The sequence below is a fragment of the Olea europaea genome, chromosome 16 (genome assembly GCF_002742605.1).
Source record: "Olea europaea var. sylvestris chromosome 16, O_europaea_v1, whole genome shotgun sequence".
Lineage (NCBI taxonomy): Eukaryota > Viridiplantae > Streptophyta > Magnoliopsida > Lamiales > Oleaceae > Olea > Olea europaea.
In genome coordinates, this window is record NC_036252.1 from 855,964 (window position 1) to 880,574 (window position 24,611).

Genomic DNA, 24,611 nt, shown 5'->3' on the forward strand with positions numbered 1-24,611 from the left:
ATACTGTTTAGCACGAGCAGAAGATGAAGGACTCCTAATGGACACAGGGGTGACCAAAACAGGAGAAAGTGGAATAAATGTTTGGCTGATCCAGTAAATGGAAAGCGCGATTGGCATCAGTTGCAAACAATTTGCGCTGCACTGATGTCTAGAGTTTTTAAAAAAAGGGGATGGATGGCATGGCTAGAATTGAAGGGGGCCAATGAAAACTTACTTGTCAAAAGAATATTGCGAGCATCTATAGCTTCTGCCTCTGCCTTATTAATGGCGTGGAAGCGATCTATCAAATTTCTCGAAGAACAAGGGGGAACATGCCAAGTTTGACCAAAATCAAGTTGACGAACAAAAAATTGGGGAGCATATATTTCAACCCCAGCTTTGGCATTGGTTCCAGTCAAAATATCATGGAACAACTCCCTCCCAATCAAAAACTGAACCCAAACGAGCAGGGAGATGCTCGTGCTGTCCAGAGTGGATGGGGTTGCACATAATCTGGAGTTAAAAAGGGAGGAAAAGGAAAGAAAGAAGGAATTGAATTCAAAGTATAAAAGAATGAAAAGATATCCCTTTTAGACATATTTACAGGGCTCAGTGGGTCAGTAGCTAGCCCATAGCAGCTAGCAGAATGACGGAAAAAGGATAGAGCACCAAGTGATGGAAAATAGGCTCTCAACCACATTTGAGTGAACCAAAGAGGCCTACTGCCAGTGGGAGATGCACCATTCTTCAATTGGAATTGGAGAGAAGCCATGCTTCTATAGAGGGCAGCCAAAAAGAAAGAACACAAATTCAGAGGTCTACCACGCGCCAACTCGTGTGCTATGGGTAAATAGCTCGTAAAAGGCTTCATTCTGAGCACACATAGAACATATTTACAAAGTCAAATATGAAGAAAGGCCACACGCTCAGCATGGGAAGGCTTAGTGCTCGAGTGATTATAACAGCTTTGCAGGCTTGAATATGACTCAATGAGTTTTCTGTCAAATTTTGGGGCTACGCCAGAAATTAAAATACCCGGAAAAATGGTATCGCTCAAAGGTAGCAGATTTACTAATAAACTCGTAAGTTTTAGTAACTTTTTGAGATTTTTTCTTTCTGAAAATGGCCTCTGAGGGTAGTGCTAGTACGGAGAAGGGACTGGAGTTAGTACGGATGGATGAGCCCATTGTGGCGACCTCCTCCGAAGAGGCCGGATAACCCAGTAGACACCTTTGTGCATTGGGAGACGTTGGATTACCCATCCAAGCTAAAGAAGGCCGACCTAAAAAGATTTAGGACCGGATATGGGATACATGATAGCATAGACCTGATCCTACCCAAGCCTGACGAGAGGGCCTGCTACCCTAGGTCGGGGTGTGTGGCGATAAGCGAGGCGATTCTTAGGGCTGGCCTTAGGCTTCCAATTCACCCATTTTTTCGGATGGCGCTTAGGTCTTATGGCTTAGCACCGACCCAACTCAATCCGAACTCTTGGAGCCAGATGGTGGGCTATTGGATATTATGGAAAGAGTAGAGATGGCAACGAGCCGAGCCGAGCCGGCTCGCGAGCCGAAAATCAAGGCTCGGGCTCGGCTCGAGCTTTTTGAAGACGGGCTTTTTTTGGCCCGACCCGAGCCGAGTAAAAGCTAGGCCAAAAAATCAAGGCTCGGGCCTTACCGAGCCAAAACGGGCCGAGCCGAGCCGGCTCGTTTTTTTTTCCCACTTTTTTTTTCCTTAAAAGGTAGTTGATAGCTGCCTTTACAAAGCATTTTTTCAAGAATGCATTTTTTTCAAAACTCATTTTCAACCACACATTCTTCTATAAAATAATTATACACGAATTTCAAAAACTTTTTCTTACTTTTTAACCACACATTCTCCAAAAAACTACTATTCCATAATTCATTTTTATCCCAAAAATGGGAATCAAACAGAGGCTAAGTCAAAGACATTTAATTATAGGCCGTTTAAGAATTCATTTAATGCAATTTACATGCTCTTAGTTTATCAATATAAGTTGATTGAGTGGGTGTATCCGCAGATGTTAGTAGCAGGTCATTTTCCAGACATGTTAAACTCATAATATCATTATTTCTGCAAAGTTTAGGTTGGGAAAGCTAGATCAGTTTCACGGATTACTTGATGAAATGGGAAGGAATGGATTTTCCCCTGATTTTCATACATTTAATCTCCTACTCCATGTTCTCGGTAAAGGTGACAAGCCTCTGGAAGCAATTAATCTTTTGAATCTCATGAAAGTAAGTTGGTACTAAGTTGTTGCCTTTTAACTTCCCTTTTCCTTTCTTTTTTTTTTGGGCGAGCCGGCCTGCGAGCCACACGGGCCGGCTCGGGCTCGGCCCGGCACCCCAAGATGGGGTTCAGCCCGAGCCTAGGCTCGGTTTGACCGAGCCTCGAGCCGAGCGGGCTCGAGCTTTTTGCGGGCCAAGCCACGGGTGGCCCGAGCTCTCGAGCCTTTTTGCCATCCCTAGGAAAGAGGCATCATTGGGAGTGGAGATGTCCTTTTCAGTTTTTTAGACCCTCTATATTCCGAAAGTAACAGCCGGGAGGGATAAGACCAGGGGCTGGTATTACCTGACCTCTTGGGGTTCCCACACTCTATTCGTGCTTGATCTATCGAGCTCCATCAAGGAGTGGAAGAGCTCGTGGTGCTGGGCTGCTGGGAGATGGGACACGATGGAGGGGGACTAAAGTAATGGACATGGGACCAAGAGGGAAAACAAAAGTATTATACTCAGAGGACAAAAAACTTAAAGCAATAGGGAAAAGCGCTGGATCAAAAATAGGGGGTTGAAGAGAGATTTCTAACAAATCAGAAATCCTAGCACTATCAAAAATTGCCTTGGTAGGACCATGGCCCACAAGGCGAGCGTGCCATCTACGAAAAACAACATCAGATTTAGGCTAAGTGCGAATACCTCTTTCGCGAAGCGGCCTCAGCAGTAAAGAGTTTAGAAACGGAGGGCCTTGAGTACAAGGGAACAGCTGGCCCACCGCCACTTGTTCGACGGCCTCGGCGTTGTTGAATGAAGGACCTAGATAAAACTCATTGAGTTCGGCATTGGCTGGTGCAAGGAAGTTCGAAATTATATATGACCGAGTGAGGAGCTTCTGGAAGTCTTCGAAATTGAAAGAGTCACCGGATTGGGATTGTGAAGCAGCCATTAGAAACGAAATAAAGTTTTGTTGAAATTTGCTTGAGAAACGTAGCAGAGAAGCAATAAGATGAACAGTAATATTGCGAGAGAGAAGCACGAAAACAATGAGGCGTGATTTAGTAGTGCGATGAAATGACATGTATTTGGGGGTTATAAGGGTTTGCAACGTCGCGCCTTTTCAGGCTATGGAAGAAAATAATGATTGAAATTTTTGGGAATTTCAAACGTTGCTGAGAAACACAAAGTGAATATGGCAAAAATTAATAATTGGTATTAATTCTGTCATATTGGGGGGTAATTGTTGATACGCTAAAAGTGCAGCCCAAATCGAATAGCCCAAAGAATAAAGCCCAACTGGGCAATTCAGGATAAAAGTCCAAATAGGGTTATTAGTAAATGCAGTAGAAACCCCATGAACGCGGTAACATCATCGCCCAAACTTTCAAGACACTCAAAATCTGAGCGAATGAAGTGCCTTGCAGTCGTCCAAAGTTATGACCTTGTTCTCGCCCAAACCTTCGAATCGCCCAAGATTTTAGCAAACATAAAATGTTATGGTTATCCAAAAGTGCATTTATCGAAGCAGTTATTGAGTAATCTTATTACGTTCCACGATTCAAGAAGTTCAGTTGAAGACGGTTGAGCGACAAAGAGTAGTGACAGCAGTTAGAGACGGCAGTTCCACGATAAGTTGGTCACCATGAAGAAAGTGGGCGTTATAAAGTAATTAAGCAGTTTCTAAGCGATTGTTCACAAAGAGATCATTAAGGGAATATAAAAGGAAGAAAATACATGGAGCAAAAGACCCTGAATCAAACACTCTCAAATAGAGAATATATAATTTCAATTCCTTAGTTTAGACTTAAACCATTTCTTTTCAGTACTCGTGTGCCTGCGCCCCTTGGAAGCATTCTGTTTAAGTTCCAATTGTAAAGTCATCGCCAATAAAACACCCATTTTTGGGACTTTGTCTCAAAAGATTTGTTCTTTACACAATCGTCTGATCCCTTTTTAATTGTTAGTGACTACTCGCACGAAACAATAACTGTAAATGTGAATATAATTATGCTTTTTTCCTTACGCATTGTTGTTCATACAATTGTACTTGGAATAATGCAATTCATTTGAGTCTTAATTATCATTGGTCGCATGTATTCTAATAGATATGAACCAACATGAAGAACAAGCTTTAAAAATATTTGCTAATGGTAATTTTGCGTCGTGACATTCTTTTTTTTATGGTGGTTCTTCCATTGAGCTCCGAAGTCTAGTTATGAGGGGTAAAGCCGCTCTTCCTCTTTCTTATCAATCGTTCAGTCATCCATTTGTAAAATCATCCATTTGTAATCTCTAATGGAGATGCGTCCCTGTGACAACGACATTCTTTGAACGTCATTCCATAACATGCTTCATTCAAGAATGCCAACACCCTTGGAATCAATAATAAAATAAGTGCTAAATTTCAGATCGGTGAATAACTCGAAACAAAAAGAGGAGAAATTTCTCACTCAACGCCTAAAGCGTACTATGCTTGGTTGCAACAAATAAAGAAATTAAGATATTCGACTTAAATGTTAACACACTGTTACACATCCACAATGGTTTCAACCACTTTGATAGAGAAAAGCAAGATGCCTTAAAAATCGTTATATATGATCACCAAAATTGCAATTCAATTTATAATGCTTGTTTGGAAAAAAGGTTAAAAAGTCATTTAAAAAATCAACAATTAATTATAACCACATCCATAACTTTTATCAAATTTCCAATTCTACATTTCATCAATATATCAAATGCTTTGTCAAATATACTCATGAATCATGATTTTCACAAGTGTGAGCACATATCAGGTTCGGAGCAAAACCAACCACCAAACCAATTTTTTGAGTTTGGCGAATTTACAATTCAAAACTGACCTGATATTAGTTAAAAATTGACCCAAATAAATCGAGTTGATTTGGTTGATTTCATGGGTACAATACCCTTGACCTTTTCTTTTCAAAAAACCAAATATCAAATTAAGATTTTTGGGTTGCGTCCAAGCCAACTCGAAAATCGACTAACCAGTAGGAATTGACACAAGTCGAATTGGGGTTGATTCGAACCTAGCCCGACAATTGAACCGATAGTTCAGGTTGGGAGAAACTCCCATTTGAAAGTAAGACAAGATGAATAAATTGACTCAAATCGATCCAAGTCTATTCAATTTGTCAATTGAAGGGATATTTCTCTTGATTTTTAATTTTTTTTTTTTTTCAAAACTCGACCCTTCATATCAAAGTTTATGGACTGGTCCAACCTAACCCATAAACCAACATACCTTGAAATTGATCTAAATTGACTTGAGTAGGTTCGACTTCATAGTCTGGTTAATTAGGTGCTTGTTTGGTAGGGATTTGGTTAATTGATTTTATGACCGTTAGAGATAAAAGTGAATTCTACCTGTGAAAAAATAATTCAAAAATAACGATTAAAAAATTGATTTAATTAGCTTAAAATCTATATCAAACAAGCACTAGTTGGATAATTTGCCCAACCTACGGACAACCACGGAATTGATCCAAATCATTCTAATCAGGTTGATTTCACGATTTAATAGGTTAAATGTCCAGCACTAATTTTCACAATCAATCAAAGTTTTTTCTTCTCGGGAAAAAAAATAGAAGGGAAAAATTCATAACTAAGAAGTTAATTATGTACAATTTCAAAACTAAGAAAAAATGTTTCAAATTTTAAAAATCAGATATTTATTAAATTTAATTTATGATTTACTTAATTAATTATATATTTTATTAATTAAATATATTAAGGTCACAGATTTATGAAATTTGATCACAAATTGACGTTTCAGTTAGTTACATATTATTTTTTGGTCACAAATCAAAATTTTTATGTGCCACAACATATTTTATGGTCACAATTACATATTTACAGGTCACAACTTATTCGTCACATATTTTACCGATCACATATTATCTATTTGTCACATATTTTATCGGTCACATATTACTTATTGGTCACAAATTATCTATTTTATGGGTCACATATTACTTATTGATCATAATTGTCACAAACCACTTCCACCATCGACGTCGCGACGTCCCACCCTAACCCCAATCCACTACAACCACCACGGCCGCTAGTACACCACACCTCAAATCACAACCACACCCATCATCCCCTGCGCCACTGCCACGGCCACCTTACCGTCACATCAGCCACGCCTCGCGGTAGCCACGGATCGATCTGAAAATGTCACCACCACTACCACGCAACACATCTGTCATTTACCATTAACCACGCATTACCATGGAATAAACACTTCCAAACCACCATAAAAGTGACCCCAAATCCACCGCCAATCGTCTATCTATTGCTGGCTAGATCGAGTCATTGCCACATCGTTGACCACCATAATTTTACCATCATCTCTCCAAGTCAACAAACACCAATAGCCTCTGTCGAAATCAAACCAAACGACAACACACCATCCAGTTCACTCTACTGCCATCCTTTTCGATCTCTTACCTCTCACCGCCATTCGCCATCTCCGCCCACATCAACCCACGGAAACCACCGTCGTTGACACCTCCTCAACAACAACAACAACCACAACCACAACCACCTCACACGCCACCACATCGATCTTCAAAACTAAATCTCCCCATTAACAAAATATGTAAATTTTTAGAAAAACATTCTTTTCAGCCAATGTCGCTGGTTGGAGATCATGGCTGCACCGCACAGCTTGCAGTGGCAATGAAATCTCGCTGCGGACGGCGACGTCGTTGGGTGGATGTTGCCGATGAGTCAAGCAACGTCACTACTGATGATGCGTGGAGCGGAAGAGGCACAACAACATGTCGCTGGGTGGAGATCGAAGTTGCACTGCGCTCGCAGCGATGGTGACGGTCCACCGTGCGACTGCGGTGCGTCGCCAAACCGGAAGGGTTTGAGGTAGAAGAAAGACGGGAGAGATGAGATGAAAATTAGGTTTAAATTGGGGTGGTTTATAAATATATTTAATTTTACAATATTGTTAATATTAAAGAATAATAATATTAAAAAGAATAGAATTATTAAATAACTAATTATAATCTGAATTTTGAAATATGAAACTTAAAGTATGATTTATGAAAAGCAGATTTTAAAAATAGGTCTATGTGTAATTTTCACAAAAAAAAAAAAAAAAAAAAAAAAAATTTATCCAAAAAGTGCCGAAGCCCTAAGAAGCACTGGATTTAGATCCTAGACGTTCATACTGATCGTACGGTTCAACGTTTCTCCCTCCCAGAACTGAAGTAACCAAAAGCCTCATCCCTTAAAAAGAAGTTTTTTTTTAATTTAAAAAAAAAAAAAAAAAAAAAAAAAAAAAAATTGATCAGTAGGCGGCCCAAGCCCTAAGAAGCACTGGATTTAGATCCTAGACGTTCATACTGATCGTACGGTTCAACGTTTCTCCCTCCCAGAACTGAAGTAACCAAAAGCCTCATCCCTATGGCGGGAAAATTCACCACTACCAAAAATACTGGGAGGTAACCAAAACCCTTATCCCTACGGCGGGAAAATTCAACCAAAAATACAGAAATCTTCCTACATTTCCTCTCTCATCAATGAAATCGAGAACCCTAGCCTCAGTCCTACACCTCTGATCGATATACCTCAATAATACCAAACCAGATGGCTCCGAGGAAGAGAACAGGCGGTGGAGCAAAGAAATCCGACAATCAGAATCAAAATCAGCAATCCCAGCTGCCCAAATATGGAATCCAGCATTTCTTCGATCAACACTCCCAGAGTCAAAAAGCCCTCTCTCAAAATAGCTCTAAAAACAACAGCAATCTGAGAAACCCAATTTCCGATTCTGCCATTGAGAAGAAACAAAATTTGCAGATTTCCCCCAAAGACAAGTCAGTTGATCCGATTTTGAATAAACGTTTGAAAGATGCGAGTGTGGAAGCTAAGGAACCCAGAAGTTTGGCCAGGAAAATTGATTCCGTGAGTAAATATTTGAGGGGTGGAAGTACAAATAACGTGGCAAGATCAAGTAAAATTGATGTGAACAATGGTGTTTCTGGGCATAATGAGTCCAGAAATGAAATCGAAATTTTGTGGGCTTCTAATATAAGAAATGGGGATTCAGGTACCAGTGAAAAATCTAGTAATGATTTGAATATGGGGGTTGTGCCTTTGGAAAATATTAAAAATGGGGGGAATTTGAGGGAAAGTGATTTGAATAATCAATCTCAGAATACGCCGTATGAGAATATTTTGCCAGTGGAGATTGATGACGTGGAGAATCAATTAGAGGTGTCGCCTGAGGCTTGCAAGTCGTCGTCGGTTAAGCGCTTCAAGTTTTCTCCGGGAATGGTAATAGTAACTTTCTCTATTGTTTAGGTGTTCGAGTGCTATTTAGTGGTGTACAAAGATGATTATTTTCAACCAATTTTAGCTGCAATATGACATAGAAAAATATTGGCTTTTCGAAATATTTATTAGCTCAATGAAGAAATTGAGGAACTGTAAAGAAAAATAAGAGAAAAATCCCATTTGTCGACATTCAAGAGTCCTTTGGATCCGCTCAGAGACTTACATTTTAGCATCAGTCTCAACCTAAATTTTTTTACTGTTAAATAGCATTCAGTGTCAGACTCAATGGGATTATTTATTGTCTCCAAAATTCTGATTCATTCCAGAATTAGATTTTTACTCAATTTTACAATCTACAGCTTCCTCTCTTACATTTGCCTTTGATGCCAAATGAACATGCTAGATGTTTAGTGTAACAGGCATCGTACCATCTTTTTGCAGCAACAATGACCAAAACTTTTAGCTCAAAAAGTCACAAGAAGTAATCAGCTAATAGCCTAATACCGAGAATTTATCGAGTAGATTTAATAATTTCTCTTTTAATTGCTATTCTTTATGTACTTTGATTAGTTAATAAAGCAAAGCCAGGATGATGGAGGTGATGAAGTGACATGGAGAATTTCTCCAGTAAATGAGCGGCTCCATGCAATGTCAAAGCACTTTCCAGGGATGATCAAAGTCTTGGCAGAGTCTTCAAGGTTAAACTCCATGAATTTTCAGCAATGTTCACAGAAAAAGGTACATGTTTCCAGATTTTATGTTGGTCTTGTCCTCCTTGCAGTATTATTTATAGCTCATATTGGCAGGTGCTTGCTTCTCCTGGTGAGTCAGGGAATCTAGAAAAGTGGCTCTGTTCCCCTCCACAAAAGGCAGCTGAAAAATCTTTGATATGCTCGGATAGGGTTACCTTGAGAAAGGTGAATTCAGACCGTGATGTGGATTTTCCTGGAAGCAATGGAACCAATAGTAAGAATAACTCCAATGTTTTTAACAGTCAGAGCCCTTTTAATACTCCACCGTCTCTATCTTTTTGCCATGACAAGGTAATTCAATGTCACATTTAAAGTGCGTTAGTTCAGTTTCTCCGGTTATTCATTTATTTATTTTTGGATAATTCTGGTTATGATTGAGATGCAGGCTGCTGATGGTTTTGATTCTAGTGGAGTGCCTGATGAACAGGGTTCAAGGCAGCACAAAAAGGTTTCTCGATTTTGAATCACTTTATTAAATATCGTAGTCTAATATGCTTGTCCAAAAGCAGTTTTTCATCTCATATTTATCTCATAGAAGTATCATAAACCATCCCTTATATTTGTCCATTCAGATGCTTAGAATTATACTTAGTGCTTGTTTGGTAAGGATTTTGATAATTAATTTTTTGACCGTTAGAGATATGGTAGGCCCTACCTGTGAGAGAAGAATTAAAGAATGACAGCTGTAATGAAATAATGGTCAAAAAAATTGATTTTAATTGAAGTCTGTACCAAACAGGCTTTTAATAAAAATCTTTTTGCATTATCAGTAATACATGTTCTCAATACTCAGGCATTGATTGAAATTTTAGATCAAGTTGAAGATGTAATATCTGTTGAAGAATCAGTATGTAAGGACGAGGAAACATTCTTAGAAGCTGAAAGATGCCCTGAAGCTGATCTTGCTGTGAATCAATTGACAATCAATTCAAATGAAAATATCAACAGCAAAGCTTCGAATTGCTATTTTCTTGTATTGGAGGTACCAGTCTATACTTGTTACTCATTTTTATTGCACAAGAATATGATTATCCTGGTCCCTGGACATTTTGTTTTCCTGCATCATATCTGTCCTACAGGTTTCAGAAAAGCATGGGTCTACTGTTTCATCTGGGCCTCATTTCCCTTATAAGGTTTGTCCAATATCTGAATTGTTAATAGACTATGGCGTGTCGGTGTTCTATAGAGCTGTTGGATATTACAGTACACTATGGCTTCTCAGGTTCTGCGCTTACTGAATGAACAAAGTGGAGAAGAGCGGGCAGTGCAGTTATGGGATGAATGGTACATAGATTTAACTGAGTTTCTTTATTAATCTTGAACTACTACCTTGTTTAATGTGCACTCTAGCAAAGGGTTATTTCAGTAAATCAGAGTAATATTAGAATTTATTAGGACACTAGTGATAAGTGGAGGTAAAACTTACCAAGTTCTTTCATTTGTTGATCAGGAGAGAAGTTTGTTAGAAAGGTCGTAATAATTCCATTATACATACATTTCAACCCTCTTTCTAGACTCTAGTGACATGTGGTAGTCTGAAATCACAATCTTGTAATTTTGTTTCATCCATTCAGGTTTTTGAGCGTTGTTGCACCCGGAGATACTGTTCATGTCATTGGTGAATTTGATGGTCATGGGAAGTGTGATGTAAATCGCGAGAACAATTTTCTGATTGTCCACCCAAATATTTTGGTGTCTGGCACTCGGGTATTTTAACCAAAATTTTCCAGTTCTCTTAATTCCATGCCTTTCCTTTTGAGTTTCTGCTTACACAGTAAATTAGGCATCGTGCTCAATGCTTTACCTTTAATGATTCCTGCTGTCACTGTTGTGTCTCTTCCTCTAATTGTTTTCTGTGAATTGTTACACTATTAGGTTGCTTCTAGTTTCAGCTGCCCGAGGCGTGCTATCCTGGACGAGAGGTTAAAATGTAATGAGCATTCAGCTGCAGCATTAATGGGGACCTTGTTGCACCAAATATTTCAGGTAGTCTGTGAAATATGAAAGTCATATAATCCATGTTATCTGTCCAATAATCATCTTTTATGGCATGAAGCAAACTTGAGGCTATGCTGTATTATATAGCATTAAGTTCCTTGTTTTCATTTGTCCAGGCTGGGCTTATTAAGGAGTCTCCCACAAAAGAATTTTTGGAGGGATATGCAAGAATAGTGATTCAGAAAAACCTTGAGAACCTATATGCATGTGGAGGTGGAGATTCATAGTTTAGTCTCTTTGTGTAATTTCCAAATTGTTGTATGCAATCTCTTCAGGTTCATCATTCTTTGGACTTGCGAAACCATGATGTCATATTTGTCTATTAAGAGCACAATCCTTCATCATTTCATTGGTTTATATTTTTACAGAAATGCAACTAACATAGCTCTTATATCATCTCCAGACACTAAAGTTTTCTTCCTCCTGTAATTGCAGTGGATGAAATCGACACTCAGAAAACCTTGTTTACTGCTATCCCAAAAATACTGAACTGGATAGCCAGCTTCCGAGATTCACAGGTAGTTGAATGTTATTGTATTGAATGTCTATATTTCTTTGTGAAATACTATACATATAGTGCTGAATGGAACGGATGTGGGATAAACATCTGGAGAATGCATACCAGTCTTATGGCGGACCAACTAGCTTATGCTAAGATTTCTGGAAGTATATGGCTTTGGTGCTGATCTTACACCATTCAAGATCAGTTTTGGTCAATTTTTTATAGAAAAGTTTCACTTTACTGACTAAATGCACATGATTCCATAATATGAATCCATTCACGCATGTCGAAAACTTGTCGTGAACTGCCTTCGCATGTGTCTAACCTTAGAAGTTACTCTTTCCTTGTTAATGAGTAAAAAGATTACTTGTTTTTAAGTTTAACTAATAAATGCTTTAAATACCCTTCTTACCTTAAGATTATAAAATATTAAAATGGTGAATATCTAACTTATAGAAATTTTATACATAGATATTAGCCTCTGTTTGAGCCCCATTCTTTGAAAAAAATACATTTTTAAACAGTGTTTTGACATTATTTCAATCACACATTTTTTCAATAAAATAATATTACATGCAAATTCAAAACTTTTCTTTATTTTTAATCATACATTTCCGATCAATACACTATTCAAAAATTCATTCTTATGAAAAGAATGGGGCTCAAACAAGGGCTTAGAATAGTAATTTTACTTCAGTAACACTATAATGGAGGAAATAATTAATGAATCATGCTACAAGCACATTGAGTTTGACATTAAGTTTTACATTGTATCACGTGAAGACATTATATTGGATAGTTTTTGAAAAAAACACACTTTTCCGCCAACTCCATTTTGAAAACAATGGAGTGTCAAACTCCATGTCAAGTAAACAATGTGCAAGAAGCCTTATTCATAATTAATTTCCCACTGAGGATCATGTTCTCAAAAATGACTATTATAGGACCTTGATTATTGATCACTTAAGAAGAAATGCATGTGATGTAATGAACAAATTAGAGCATGCTGGACAAAACAGAGAAGTGCTACAAGACTTTTGTGTTATTAGAAGATCTTAATAAGAATTATTAAATCCACAATGCTTTTTGATGCCAAGTGTTGAGCTGTTAAAGGATGAGGTGTCAATAAAATGAATGTAGTGGAAATGAGAATTGAAGATGGATGCATATGCATACTAAAATGGAAAAGATAAAAAATGTAAAATATGCTAACAATTGGTGGTTTTATGTATTCAGGAAAAATTAAGGGAAGATGACTATAGTGGACATCTTTTGCATAGACCTAAAGAGGCTCATTTTCATACGACAAAACTAGTTTTTTTCATCTTTAGTAGAAGCGAGAGAGGAGACTAAGCTAACACGATGTTTTTTGGTTGCTATGGATCTAGTTGTTTTGCATCTTTTAATTGATCTAACAATGAATCAAACATGTGTCAGAAAAGGATACATGTGGCCAAGAATGCTTTGTTGTTTTCACTACCGATACTTTACAAGATATTATAAACGAAAGCTGATAATTAGTATTCCATCACTGTACCAAATTATTTCGTTTATTAATTAGCCCTTGTTTGATGTAGATTTTTTAAGAATTAGCTTTGTGAAAAGTGATTTTTTTGGAGAATGTGCGCTTAAAAATTACGGAGAGGTTATGGATCCACAAGTAAAATTATTTTATTAAGAGAACAAGTTGAAATTTTGAAAAAATAATCTAAATCAAACAAGGGACTAATACGAACTTTTAAAATTAATTTATGAATATTTCAAAATGTTATATATATTTTCAACAAATTTGGTTGAAGAATAATATTCCATTATTTATTATATAGAAGTTTCACATTTTCGTTTTGGCCATTTGATATTTTACGTTTTGGTCACGTGTTGTTTTATTTTAAAATAAGACTTGAATATGATTCTTGCTACATATTGCACCATTTAAACCTGAAGAGGCTTTTGCTCCTATTACTGACACGATCTCATGTTAGAAGAGATGGGGGCTTGGCATGTGTTGCTTTTTGGATCTATTTGTTTTATATATGGATTGAATGGAGTGGCTAAAAAAGGTTCATGTACTCGACTCCAAATTTATTTGAAAAAGGGTAATTTTGTGGTTTATTACACCATTTGACGCAGGTTTCTTGTTTCCCCTATAGGATTTCAAAAGTCCAAGTATTGACTTTAAATGTGGTGGACTGAAGAAGATCAAAATTTCCGAGGTAAGGCAAATCACTTCATGTACTTTCTCAGAAAGGGTTGACCTATTGTACAAGTTTCCTTCCATATGGGTGTGGTCGGAGACCATAATACTCTTCTATAAACAAAATGCTTGGATTTGAATGTGGAGACCTATTTTTTGTCATTTAGGTCTCGTGGTGTGCCTTACTTGAATTTTGAAATCACAGCAATGTGCACATTTTCTCTACTTCTAAATATTATGGTTTATAATCCATTTATACATTTCTACAAATTCTACTGAGGGAAGTATGATAAGAGTTGATTATACTGGATAAGAACTTCCACACAACCTTATAAAGTACTTCATTGACACTCACATGTGGAATATTTATCAACTCGAGCTTTGGGTACATATATTAATTTCAATGTGGATCATCACACATAAACATCCATCAACTAGATACATATTAATTTTATGATGTGCATTATCTTAAAAAATATAGGTAATCGACATCGAGGAAATGGCATGGGCTCCAAAGTATGGCTTGAAGGGGATGATTGATGCCTCTGTGCAAGTAAGGATTGAATCAACCTTGCATGAGGCTCGTGAGATGATTATGCCATTAGAGTTCAAAACTGGGAAGGGAAATAGTGGTCAGGCAAGTTAAAATTATTAAACAGACGCTTCTAAAGAAGACAACAACTGTCTAGTTTCTTAGTCAGCTATCTGACTTCTAGATCCCACCTCCTAACAGCATTCTCATTTTTCTGCGGCACCACTTTGTTGTTATGCAGACAACTATGGAACATAATGCACAAGTGATGCTATATGCCCTCCTTATGTCAGAAAGGTATGCAGCACACAAAGATTGCCTTTCTGAAAGCCACTGAACGATGTTCTCATAACTTTTTGTTTAATTGTGACGTCTTCTATATGTTTTCTTCGAGCTTTCTGTTCACTTCTATATATATATATCATCATCATCATCTGCATTTGTCTCTTTCAGATACATGAAAAATATTGAATGTGGCCTTCTGTATTATCTTCACACAGATCAGACACAGGTAATGCCAATTACATATATTATTTGATTTATTAAATGGCTTAATTCCGTTTGATATCTACCTTCACATTCTTTAGATTTTATCATAAATGTTTCTTTAAGGGAATTTCTGTACGGAGGTCTGACTTAGTTGGGCTTATAATGCGTCGTAATGAGCTTGCAAATGATCTCCTAAAGGCATTAACGGCTCAGCAACTGCCACCAATGTTACAGGTTTATTTATTTTTTCGAGTATCCTCTGAATTTGATATAAATCATTGAAACTTTAAAATCTTATTTTCTTTTTCTTTACTTTGTGTGCAGAGTCCAAATATGTGCAAAGGTTGTCGCCACCTGAGCGTTTGTTCTGTTTACCACAAGGTACATTTCTTACCATACTCAAAAGAGCCTTCTCTAATGTTTCATAAACTATATGTTTATTGTTTAAGCTAACTTGTAAGCTGACTATTTCTACTCAAATTAGTGTATGCATGAGAAACATCGGCACTATTTGACACATCTGCTCAAATTGACACTTTCTTTTAATAAGCATGCTTTAAATTTATGGATTTACTCAATCAGGCCATCAAGGCATTCATTACAAGCCCCATTCATTTTCCATTTTTCTTCTTGAACGATTATATCAGAACCCTGGGTTTCAAATCCTTTGCAGAAGCTCAAACATTGATTAAAGAACATTTTGGAATGATATTCATCCCCACCTGTATATATCCTCAAGAAGTATATCATCAACAGTGATTGTTAAACTTCAACACTTGTGTAAATATCACAGTTTCTCCTAATTTTCTGATTATTATTTTTTTTTTTAACAAAACTGCTTTTTACCTTTTAAATTCCTCTACTAACTGTTGAACTCCAAATTTAAATGAATACACGTGACGTGACCTCTCTTGACAGTTTAAACCTCTAGATGAGATGGTTAAAATGGTAACACATCCATAGGTTCAAGTCTCATTGCCAACCTTTATGAAAATTGCACATGACAGGAAAAATGAATTCGTAATGCATGCGAGATGACATATTGAAGCCAAAAATTTGAATAAATAAAATAAATAAATATGACATCTCAGTACTCTAGGTGTGATGGCAACACTATCATCTCCAGCAATGACAATATAAACATGCACAGCTAATGGTATCTCATCAGGGAGGTAACTTGTGAACAAGAGACTGTTATCTACCCCACTTCTGCTTGAAGGTATCTAAGTCTGTACACGAATGATAGCTGCGACAAATTTGTAGTAAGTTGAAAAAAAGATGAAACAGAAATTGAATCCATTAACAGTGAAGCGATGAAAAATGAATACAAAGTGGATTAAATTTTGGTTAAGTTTATAAAAATTGGTCATAGACCTCAGACGGAACAAAGATGCTACACTTGTTGAATAGAAGTATCAAATATCTACTTGAAGGTATCCAAGCCTGTGTAGAGATTTTTGATCTTAGGCATATTGAATTCCACAAACAGAAGTTAGTTGAGATAGTCTTACTCTCGAAAGTCATTGCTATGTTATTGGTTTAGGCTCTTTTGTAAGTTGTGTTACATTCCTTGACTCATCAAGAAAGCTTTGTCTACTTTAGACCACTGTATATAGTTGTTCCTGCTCTCTGAGTCGATACTTGCGTACTTGTGAGTTATGATGAGTGAAGTAGAAAACTTTGAATCGATCAAACTGCTAAAAGCATCAATGATACTTCAAAATTTAGGAAAACGATACTTTTGGATTTAAGGGAGGTAAAGGCACATTTGGGAAGTTTTATAAACAATTCAATTTACAAATAGATAGAAATGAGTAGTGCATAAATGGATAGTACTTGTAGGTCTATTAAAATGTGTGGATAAAAAGTGATTTGACTATTTGTAAACAGTTAATAAACATTAGCCTAACATGGCCTCAGTTTAGAGTGTCCTAATTGCATGGGATGTTGTACATGAATATCTATGGTTTATGTTATATTTTGGCGACCATCAAGAGCAGAAGTGGTCAAATGAAGTGTTCTCTGGGTGATCTCTATGAAGTGGTCAAACGAAGAAATTACTGGATCATTTTTAAAAATCGTCAGTAGATAGACTGAAATGTATTGTTATCTATGTAGGTTCTATTATTATGAAGCAAACAATAAGCATATGTTTTGTGAATAATTGTGTTCCATACCCCAGGTATATGGTGGAACTACCGAAGGTAGCGGACTGGGGGATGTGTTTGACTCAATGATCTCCCATTTAACAACTGCACATACTGATTTTCTCAAAAGATGGGAGCGGTTAGTCGACCTGGAGGCTAAGGCGCTGGAGGTAATGAATACTAAATAGTCTGCACATTATTAAACTGACTGCTAAGAATTCAATGCATGCGCTTACTGTTTTTATTGTCTTTGTATTTTAGGTTGCAAACAAAGAAAGCTGGTGCTCGCAGAGCATAAGGAACGACCATTCTCCTACTTCCCTTTCATCTCTTGTTCTTGACACTTCAGATAAACCACTTCACAATAACTTTTTCAAGGGCAACAAATTTGTTTATCGCTTCGTACGCGGAGATTTTCCTTTGTCTGGAATAGAAGAACCGAATAGGGATTCTCTGCACTCTACTTCATCCTTGGATTGCACACTTAGGATGGGTGATTATGTGGTATCTTTTCCATGTTCCTTTTCTGGTCTCATTTTGTTTTTCAAGTATTTTTTGTATGCATTTTTACACTCTAGTTCCAGTCACATCGATTCCCTCACTCTTATATCTGTGCGCTTATGATCAGAGTTTGTTTGGTTTTATCCTCCTCGACACACCATTTTATCCGCATTTCTTTATTGTCCTGGAATTTGTATCTCTAATTGCATTATTGCAAATAAATTTGTGCTTGTGCAACTTCCAGGATATCTCGGAATTTTATCACAGTAGATTTAATTCAAGAGGAAGGCAATACAGTTGCTCCGATGACCTAATTATTGTTTTCATTTGCTAATCGCTTCTCACCTTTCCATTGACCGAAGGTTTATTGAATATATATGTTGACGCGAAGAGTTTAATCTTTTATGGCTATCTTCTTGATTATGTTTATTATTAGATAATTTTTCTATTCTATAAGGTTCTTTATCCTTTCATAGGATGTAGATAAAATCTTGTTAGGTGTTTGTGTTTATCTCTAATTGTTGTAGTAGGAGTTTATGTTTATCTTTGCTTCTTGTAGTCCTATTAAAACCTCTATATATGAGGGATTCAATGAATAAAATAACTCATGTTATCACAATGATCTACCATTAATTCTCACAATATAGCTTCGTTTAAGTTCAGAGACTGATATCAGTAATGTGGACAGCGTCAACTAATGTGAGAATAATTGTCTAAAGGACACTATTATGTTTGATTTCTTTATTTATTGTTGCTTCTGCCTTTCAGCATTGTTTATCATTATGTGACAATCTCTAAGATACAATTATTTCTAGATGAGTTGAGTTGAGTTGATAGCATTGTTTATGTAGAAATGCAAAGAGAATTCATGAACATACCTTAATTTCAATGTAATCCGGAATTTTCACCTGCATATATCTGCTTGTAGTGTGGTATGACGTGATAAGCATATTGGTTGCACTTCAGTTCTTTGTAGTTAACATATCATTTATTTGTGTCAATATAATTGTTAATAACTATTACATAAAAACTTTCATACTATTATTGCAGATATTAAGCATTGAACCTGGTTGCCATCGAGTTGCTAAAGGAGTGATAGTGGATGTTGATAACTCCCATGTTTCGGTAAGTATTTTGCTGTGGCACTTAATATCAACTCTTTCACAAGATAGTTATCAGTATCTAAGTAAATCCCTGGCTCTAGGGAATACCATTGATAAAACTGAAAAAGCTTTAATCATGGGATTGACACTCCAAAAAGTACCTACTTCGCACATTGAAAATTCAAAGCATCATGAACAACAAGAATGTCATTTACCATTATTAAATCAGTTTTTATCATATAATTGGTGATTAGATGTTTCAATTGTCTGATTTATTTCATTATTTTAGGTATCTTTCACAAAGCACTTAAGGCTTCCAGGGAGCAGTCGTAAATCAGCAACACAAGATCTTCATCAGCGATCCTGGAGGATTGACAAAGATGAAGTTATGTCATCATTCGCCGTCATGAGGTAAATATATAGAAACTTGTTTGTTTGTGCAAATCATCTCTACGTTAACTATATGCAACTATTTAGATGTCACAACATGTTTGTTTGTAATGAAGGTTTAACCTTGTACAAGTTTTTCTACAAAATGAACATAGTTCTCACCTGCGGAAGATGATTGTTGACCTTGAGGTGAATTCTACTAAATTGCCTATGCTAACATAACTCATTTTCCACCCCCACCTTGTTAGATACTGCATGGACGCATTTCCCAGTGTGTGTTTATTTGTGCATCACAGATGCCTAGGTTTGACAGCGGATGTATATTTAGTCAAGATCCTGCTTTTTCATACGTCTGGTCAGAGAAAAGTTTAAATGATGATCAACGCAGAGCCATCCTCAAGGTTGTATTTCAATTATAATTTGTCCCCAAATCTTCAATGACAAACAAAAATTTCATCTCTATGAAGGAGAAACAATTGGAATAAAATTATTTTGCCTGCTTGTTGCTGATATATAAAAATATTTGAAATATTTCAGATACTCACAGCAAAGAATTATGCCCTTATTCTTGGAATGCCTGGAACTGGCAAAACATCCACTATGGTGCATGCTGTGAAGGCGTTGTTGATGAGAGGTGCATCCATTTTGCTTACGTCCTACACAAATTCAGCTGTTGATAATTTACTTATCAAATTGAGAGCTCAGGTCATCATTCATCCTTATCAATTCATTAGACAGATGTTTGCTAATTGGAGTTTTAGAGAGAAGTTAGCAAAACTTCTACAAATTCAATTGTCTTGATAGATTCTTGATTGCCTGTAATCCATACATTAGGATTAGATAAAGAGATTCTTCCTATAGGAATGTAAAGCTAAAGACACTGCACTGCTGATTTATATACAGGGCGTAGATTTTATTCGCATTGGAAGAGATGAAGCTGTGCACACGGAAGTTCAGGGGAATTGTATATCAGGTTGAATTCCTAGCTTATCATCAATAGCTGTTTCATTAATGGTCTGGCTCCAAACTTATTGTTTACAACTCTGCGGTAACAGCTATGAAGATGGATAGCACTCAAGAGATTAAGCTAAAGCTGGACCAAATCAAAGTTGTTGCAGTCACTTGTTTGGGGATAAATAACCCTTTGCTCACTAACAAGAGATTTGATGTATGCATAATGGATGAAGCAGGACAGATTACCCTGCCGGTAATTGTTATAATATACTTATATTTATAAATGCTTGACGACATAACGGACTGTTTGTTTTTATGCTAAAGTAGTGAAAATTGTTTTTGTTATGGTCGAGTTGTTCTACATCAATAAATGGAAATCTGTTGTCTTTGGCACTTCTCAGTTGTATGATGATGAAACTTGATGTGTTCTATTTGATCTTCTAGTAGATGTAGCGGATGAACCAAACAGAACAGTGAAAGAGGATCCATGTATTGTCCTCCATATTTATTAAGAATAGTGCTTAGTTTTTTGTCTATTCATAAGAGAATAAGACTTTCTGGCAATCCCCTTCTCATTTGGGCAATGTAACCACTGTAATGAAGTGCTTTCTTTGCTTGCTGAGGACTAGAACATATGCTTCGAGAATGGCAATGCTGAAGCAGTAACTTTGGCTGAACTATGAGAAATTATTGTACAAAGACTTAGCCCCTGTTTGTAATCCTTTACTTTACATTCTTTTCCATTATTTTTTTTTTACAAAACTCATTTTTAATTACACAATTCTTCATTAAGTAATATTACACGCAAATAAAAAACTTTTCCTTCTTTGAGAATGGATAAGAGGCTCTTGGGATTGATGTGAGGGGGTAGGGATGGCTATATTTCTGGGAGCGAACTTCCCGCAAGAGATCCGGACCCATTTTTTTCTGATCCTTCGAGAAAAAATTCATTCTCTTCATAAAAAATAGGAGGTAGAACTTGGGATTTGTGATTCCAGGTAAGATCGGTTCAGGATCATGGGATCCTTTTCTATCAGATAGGAAGGGCTGTAGCACAAAATGCATTCTCCATCAATCACTATTTCATAATACATTTCTTCAAATTAGTGGGGCTCAAACGGGCCTTAATGGAATGATTATAGTTTTTACAGCAGCTTGACCATGGGAAGGATCCGTACTGGATTTAATGCTTAAAAGAACAGAAAAACTATTGGTAATTTCCTATGAGTCTAGAAAGGGATATCCAACCACTCTTTTATTCTCTCCTCCGAGCCTTCTCTATTTTGCTTTTCCCAATGTTTTCTTGTCACAGAAACAAATTGACATTTTTTATGTACCATTAAAGAAGCCAAAAGTTCTTGTTTTATAGGTTAGTATGGAAATGCAGACCATTTTAATGAACTTGTCCAATGATTTTGGAAAAGTCTGTGGTTGAACGTTAAAAACTTGTTTTATCATTTTTATGGGTTTTATTCTAATAGTTTCTCATACTGTATTGCAACCATGAATCACTGGTGCAATGATTTATCATACATTTCTTAGACACAAATTGTTCTAGATTTTTTGCTCTATATTTTGTTGCAGTTCCCATGAACATGGTAAATGATAAATTTAGATTTGCTCAAGAGAGAAAATAAAATTAATACTGCCCAAGCAGGTGTCTTTGGGACCGTTGATGCTTGCATCAAAATTTGTTCTTGTGGGAGATCATTATCAATTGCCGCCACTTGTTCAGGTATTTTCTCCGTTTACAATAATTCATTTACTTTTCTGCAGAACTTTATAATTACTGGGATCTTGTAATTTTACACCTGATATTAGAGTCCAGTGGCAAAAGAGAGTGGAATGGCCGTGAGCCTCTTTTGTAGATTATCAGAAGCACATCCCCAGGCAATTGCCGCTTTACATAGCCAGGTGATGAAAACTGTTCGAATGTACTATTGTCTTGCTTTCTTTTTCTCGTGAATTGAAAAACTCAATGCAACTATTCTATAATTTGCAGTACCGGATGTGTGCAGCCATAATGGAACTCTCAAATGCATTGATATATGGAAACAGACTGCGTTGTGGTTCTTCAGATATAGAGAATGCCAAACTCAAGTACACATGTAAAGCATCTGCCCCTTCGTGGCTGGAGGTATTCTACAATATGTTCCAAATTGTCTTATTACAACTATATTAATAATCTAGACCTGCAGTGCCATTGTCCTTTACTTACCAAAAATTATTGTATGATTTGCTGAACTGCTGTAAGTACAAAGGGGTTTAGGTGCTTATAGTATGACAAAACATTTATGCATAATAAATCTTAGAGTCCAAGAGTACAAGTAACCGTATCAATTGAGGCTATTTTATATTTTGACCATGAGATGGTAATTACTTTTTCGGACTTGCACAAGTTTGTTTTCGGTATGAGCATGATATACTTGAAATTCAATCAACACACCTTTGTTAATTTTCAGCAGGTTTTGAATCCAAAGCGCCCAGTGATATTTATTAACACAGGTATGTTTTGCTTTTCACTTTCTTTTCCTTTATATTTAATGAATTACGTGCTCATACTGGTTGAGCAGTTTATTAACTTCAGTTCCAACTCAGATTTGTTGCCCACATACGAGACAACTGATCACAAGGCTGTAAATAACCCTATTGAAGCTTATATTATTGCAGAGGTATAAATGTATAATTCATTCTGACAAAAAACAGATGATTAATTGCTAAACCTTTTTCTCTGCGATTCTTATATTACTATAGGCATAGGATTTTTTCACTCTTCTGATATTTATTTTTCATTGAAAAGGTTACAAAAGCATTATTGCTTAGAGGTATACGAGGGGAAGATATAGGCATCATCACACCATACAACTCTCAGTCAAAGCTCATTCAGGAAGCGGTTTCTGCACCTGTGGAGATCCATACCATTGACAAATATCAGGTTTTACTTTTAGACCTCGTATTAAGGAAATTCCTTTATAAGTAGTTTGTTTTCTTGATGACCATAAAATGGAGTAAGTTGGAGGAAAAGGCCTGAGATAAGACGTTTCTTAGAACAGATTTATAGTTGGCAGCTTCATATACTTCCCCTCTTTTATTATAAATAAATAGAAGATATCACTTCAGACATGCAGCAGTCAATTTGTATTTCTAGTCTTAATAAATATTAACATGACAGCAGAGTGCAATATTAAAATTGCTCCCTTCTCCAATATCTAATGTTCAGTACGACTTTGAAAAAATAGGATACTGCTTTCTTTTCATCTTTCCTAAAGTAATAATACAGGCCTATGAGGAGGAACAATGTGGCTGTAAATGTCGAGAATTTTTTCAGACAACAGGTTCCAGAGTCGGATAAAATACCCTGACATAGCAAGGAATTTCTTCGATTTGGGCAAATTATTCTTTCAGATAAAAGAAATGTTAATGCTTTTTAAACAGTGAGTTTTCCGTGTTGAACTTTACATTTTGTATAGGAAATATTAGGATTAATAAATGGAACATAATTATTGAAACAGCATTCATGATCATGGGAGCCACATTACAGCTTGTTCTTATCAATCTCTTTGCCGCAGGGGAGGGACAAAGATTGCATATTGGTCTCCTTTGTGAGGTCCAGTCAAAAACCCGGGATCGGTACTTCGTCATTGCTTGGAGACTGGCATCGTATTAATGTTGCTCTTACACGAGCAAAGGTCTGTATTAACATATTCTCGTCTACCATGCCCGTTATTGTAGCTAGTCTTAGAGAAACTTATTTTATGTTGTGGTTTGTGTAACATTGACAAGTTCACTTTGTTCGGGATTAACTCCTAATTTCTGAAAACCATTTAAAAGTTTCTCACCCCAGAGATGAGAGTTACGTCCACTTGGTGGTTCACCTCATTGAGAATTATATTTCACAATGTTGAATAATCCTTTTATATATGCATGTATATTAAGGGGATTTAATACACACTTGGAAGTTTGAAGCTATTGATCCATGTGAGCTCTTTGACTGAATTTTCTTGAGGAACTAATTACATCAATTCTGGTCTTGGTTTTGTTTGAACAGAAGAAGTTGATAATGGTGGGATCCTGTAGAAGTCTTTCAAAAGTGCCATTGCTGAAACTTCTGATTGAGAAGGTAGAAGAGCAGTCAGGTATGCTTATTGTCTCCGATAAGGACTTTAACATCAATGCTGCTGAGCTGAAGAGATGCTCCAATATTAAATGTCTGTAATTTCTCCGCAATTTGTAAAAAATTGAAATATAAATAGAAGTTATTTTTCTCTCTAAGATTATTTTGTCTCTATGCTTGTGCCATTGTTCATGAGTAAATTAAAACATCGGCTCATACAAGCTAGAGTTTCTACAATCGAAGCTTTTGTGGCATATTCAACGTGTTTCTTGAAACAAAATATATTTTTACACGGTTCAGAGTTTAACCTTTATATTGAATACCCCATCAGACAAAAACGTTGTGCAAAACCTTGACTTCGGCACTAAACCAAACTAGCATATATGACTCCGGCCATCCATATGATTGAC

At 36.5% G+C, this 24,611-nt stretch overlaps 1 protein-coding gene across 5 annotated transcripts; it reads left to right on the plus strand.

Annotated features, from left to right (window-relative positions):
• The first annotated feature begins 7,552 nt into the window (after positions 1–7,552).
• On the plus strand, positions 7,553–24,438 carry LOC111411607 (DNA replication ATP-dependent helicase/nuclease DNA2). 5 transcript variants are annotated; one of them, XM_023042122.1, is made up of 34 exons: positions 7,555–8,525; positions 9,096–9,263; positions 9,332–9,568; positions 9,663–9,725; positions 10,071–10,259; positions 10,357–10,410; positions 10,500–10,561; positions 10,852–10,984; positions 11,153–11,266; positions 11,392–11,488; positions 11,711–11,793; positions 13,928–13,990; positions 14,453–14,608; positions 14,745–14,800; positions 14,957–15,014; positions 15,116–15,226; positions 15,317–15,373; positions 17,175–17,309; positions 17,401–17,643; positions 18,691–18,765; positions 19,033–19,154; positions 19,250–19,322; positions 19,430–19,534; positions 19,671–19,838; positions 20,037–20,106; positions 20,189–20,340; positions 21,745–21,822; positions 21,909–22,001; positions 22,090–22,224; positions 22,550–22,592; positions 22,686–22,759; positions 22,888–23,022; positions 23,657–23,776; positions 24,136–24,438. In XM_023042122.1, the coding sequence occupies exons 1-34, from the start codon at positions 7,836–7,838 to the stop codon at positions 24,301–24,303; spliced, it is 4,380 nt and encodes a 1,459-aa protein (XP_022897890.1). In that variant the 5' UTR covers positions 7,555–7,835; the 3' UTR covers positions 24,304–24,438. The 5 variants fall into 5 exon arrangements, 4 of the variants coding, with proteins under 4 accessions (XP_022897893.1, XP_022897890.1, XP_022897892.1 ...); XM_023042124.1 differs by having other exon boundaries at positions 22,553–22,592; XM_023042123.1 differs by having other exon boundaries at positions 7,556–8,525; positions 11,153–11,263.
• The last annotated feature ends 173 nt before the right edge of the window (positions 24,439–24,611 follow it).

Bases quoted from the DNA above. Each gene is read 5' to 3' on its own strand.
- LOC111411607 (XM_023042122.1), top strand. From the start codon at position 7,836: ATGGCTCCGAGGAAGAGAACAGGCGGTGGAGCAAAGAAATCCGACAAT. The intron at 10,260-10,356 runs GTACCAGTCTAT...TCTGTCCTACAG, and splicing joins GCTATTTTCTTGTATTGGAG to GTTTCAGAAAAGCATGGGTC. The intron at 23,023-23,656 runs GTTTTACTTTTA...TCTTTGCCGCAG, and splicing joins ATACCATTGACAAATATCAG to GGGAGGGACAAAGATTGCAT.